The sequence below is a fragment of the Chrysochloris asiatica genome, unplaced genomic scaffold (assembly GCF_000296735.1).
Source record: "Chrysochloris asiatica unplaced genomic scaffold, ChrAsi1.0 scaffold00004, whole genome shotgun sequence".
Lineage (NCBI taxonomy): Eukaryota > Metazoa > Chordata > Mammalia > Afrosoricida > Chrysochloridae > Chrysochloris > Chrysochloris asiatica.
In genome coordinates, this window is record NW_006408522.1 from 21,460,341 (window position 1) to 21,463,681 (window position 3,341).

The 3,341-nt window shown below is 42.6% G+C and overlaps 1 protein-coding gene across 2 annotated transcripts in view; it reads left to right on the forward strand.

The window, feature by feature from the left end:
• The window catches only part of LEO1 (Leo1, Paf1/RNA polymerase II complex component, homolog (S. cerevisiae)), a 31,867-nt gene extending 28,806 nt beyond the window's left edge, over nt 1-3,061 (forward strand). For both annotated transcript variants that reach the window (XM_006831639.1, XM_006831640.1), the window contains one exon: nt 2,823-3,061. In XM_006831639.1, coding sequence (XP_006831702.1) covers nt 2,823-2,927 — 105 coding nt within the window. In that variant the 3' untranslated portion in view covers nt 2,928-3,061. The remainder of the gene's footprint in view (nt 1-2,822) is intronic.
• The last annotated feature ends 280 nt before the right edge of the window (nt 3,062-3,341 follow it).

Here is a 3,341-nt window from a genome sequence, read left to right on the forward strand (position 1 = left end):
TTTGAGTTATGGTGTTGGAGGAGAATATTGAAAGTGCCATGGGCTGCAAAAAAAACCAATAGATTCATTTAGGAAGAAGTGCAGCCACAGTGTTCCTTGGAGGCCAAGATGGCCAAACTTTGTCTCTCATACTTCAGACATATTGTCAGGAGGAACCAGTCGCTGGAGAAGGAGATCATGTTCGGTAAGGTGGAGGGTCAGAGAAAAAGAGGAAGACCATTGGTGAGATGGATTGGCCAAGTGGCGACATCAATGGGCTCAAGCGTGGCAACAGCAGTGAGGTTGGCCCAGGATCGGGCAGTGTTTCGTTCTGCTGTGCAGTGGCTGTGAGTCGGTACCGACTCGATGGCACCTAACAACAGCAATAAGGAAGTAGGAGTACCAGTTTGTGATTATTCTCAAGGAAAAAATTTTATCTTGATTTTAAGCCCCTGCTATTTAGTTTTTAAAGTTTCAGATTAGAATGTTTCCTGTGGTTTAAGACAGGAGTTGGCAAATTTGTTTTTAATAAAGTTTTATTGGGAACCATCCATGCCTAGTCACTTACTTACTGTTTATGCTTTTCTTCTGCTATAGTGGCAGGTTGAGTAGTTGCAACACTTATCCTTGCCTCAAAGAAATGGGGTTGAGCTTATTTCTGGTTGATCCTTAGACTAAAGATACAGCTCTTTGGAATCTCAGCCTTACTGGTGATAGATCTGTTAGTCTGCTCACAGAGCATTTGCTTCTGTCCCCTTTACCCTGTCAGGCATGAACACCAAAGCTTATATTCACACAGTTTGGTGCATGTCCTGAAGGAGCAACAGTGCTTTAGTGCTCTCTTTAGCTCACTGGGTTTCAGCTTTCTCTTCCTTTTTGTCCTTCAATTATGGCTGACTTTCTTGTCATCACACTGATTTACTTATACTTTACTCAGCATTGCTATTTTCAGTGGGATAATTGTTCAGAAGATTGCTTTGTCATATGGCAGGAAATGGATGTGATGTTCCTGTTACCCAGAATGGCAAAGTAGTTTGATCATTTTGACCGTTCAGGACCTGTGAGTTTCCATGAGCTCTTTTCCTATGGGAAACAGAATTCTGTTCGTCCCAGTTGTGTTGAGTCAGTTCCAACTCATGGTGACCCCATATGTGTCATGATGGAACTCTGCTTCACAGGGTCTCCAGGCCTTTCTTATGAGGCATCTCTGGCTCTCCTTGAACCTCCAACCTTTTGGTTAGACCTGCAAGTTAACTATTCATACCATCCCAAAGTCTCAGACTCCAGAATTCTACTCCGAGGATTTTGTGTATCACATTGAATATTTCCCAGTAACTCTTGGAAGTGGCATTCTGTGATTGGACAGAAATGGTTACATTACTCTGCAGTATACTGTATTTGTTTTAAATTGAGGCAAGATCTTAATGATGCATTTACAGCTGAACTGTTGGCAAATAGGAGTCATCATCTAAGCAGATGCTGTTTTATTTCTTGGCAGCAGAAACTGTGAATGAGAATTGAGACATGCCATGGGCCTTCCAGTTGGCTTATGTAATATTATTTTTGAAATATGACCCATTAGATAGACTGAACAGTTAGAAACCTAAAACGGTCTGACTTAAAGTTGCCTCTTTTGAATGGGCCCCTCGCTGTGTATCCCCAGTATTCTCTCTCAGGCTTCCCACAGTTTCTCACCAAAGATTCTATTTCCGCCTCCATCTCCCAAACCCGGCCATTGCCTCGTCATTGGTCCAGTTTTAGTCCTAGCCATAGGTTGCATTGGAAAAGAAGAGGAAAGAGTCCATGCTTGCTTTAGGTCCCTCTCCTTATTTTCCACACGACCACCCATCCAAACACCATGAGATACAGGGGAGTTTTGAACCTTCAGTTCCCACACCAGAGAACCACCATTGTCACCAGTGCACTCCCTGGTGTGGGAGAAAGGACTTGAGTCTTGACTACTTTTGTGGCCTTGGTGTTCTAACATTGTCTGTCTGTTTCTGTGTCTGTTCCACAAGGTTTGTGCTCACTGCCTTGTGGAGCTGTTTGTTACATAGTAAAGAACAGATATGAAAGTAGGCAGGCAGCACAATAGCATAATAGTAATTGAGCAGGAAATGCTAGTTACCGTCCCCCAACAGGGTTTAAGGTTAAAAAACGGAGGAAAATAGGACGGAGGATTTTTTTTGTCATTCCTCACTTTAGTAGACAGCAAACACTTTAGAAACCCTGAGTTGCCTAAGGGGGAGAAACTCTGTGATGGTCTTTTCTCCAGGGGACTGGGAAAGGTGGACACAGGGTGGCAGTAGAAAGGAAAGGTATCAAGCCTTTCCTCAGAGCTTGTAGGGGAAAGAGCTTGCCTGCTGAGAGGGAGTGCTCAGTGTCTGGCTCCTGCTAGCTTCTCTCTCCTCCACCTGCTCTCCTGCTCCGGACCTCCCTGTCCCCTTCATAGCCTTGCCCTACTTGTTAGAGTTCCTTCCCTTCCCTTTCATGGGCAAACTCCCTTTCCCATTTGCCCTGCTCATTCTCAAGGGCTGAGGGCTCCCCTCTGAGATGTGGGTTACAGTTGCCTTGCTCTCCCTCAGCAATCCACTGGGGCTGAAGTATGTTTTGTAGTTAGCTTATAATTAACTCTGGGAAATTGTCATTTGTGGATGCCTCTCGTATGTGCACACTTGAAAACTAGCAATTATTTTAACCATTTGTTTTAAGGCGAATGTACTCCATGAAACAGTGATTTTATGTACTGAGAGGGCCATTCAGCTCAGAGCTATTTTTATTAACCTTCCTAGAAATGTTCTCTATTGATGTCAGGTTTGTTTGTTTTTAAAAAATCTGTTTAGGAAGGTGAACCTTCTGGAAAGAGAAAAGCCGAGGATGATGATAAAGCAAACAAAAAGCATAGGAAGTATGTAATCAGTGATGAAGAGGAAGAAGAAGATGACTGAAGTACAAAATGTGAAAACATTTTATATATTTTATTGTACAGTTTGTTATATATATAATGTAAACATGAGTTATTTTGACCAAAATGAATTGATTTGCTTTTGTGTCATTTTAATTGTAATAAAAATTTTTAAAAAGCAAGTGTCTGTGTTCAAGAAGTCTTCCTTTTCCCTAATAAAAGCAAACGTACTTTAGTAACTGCTTACATAGGATCTTAGGTTTTAGTGGTGTCCCTGGGTTCAAGTTCACCCAGAGATATTTACAAAGAAAGGCCTGGTGATCTGCTTCTGAAAAATCAGCGTTGAAAACTCTAAGGAGCACATTTCCGCTCTGACATAGATGGGGTCGCCGTGAATCAGAAGCAACTTGAAGGCAGCTCTTTCTGCTGCTCTGCCTTCCACCAAGGCCAGGACTAG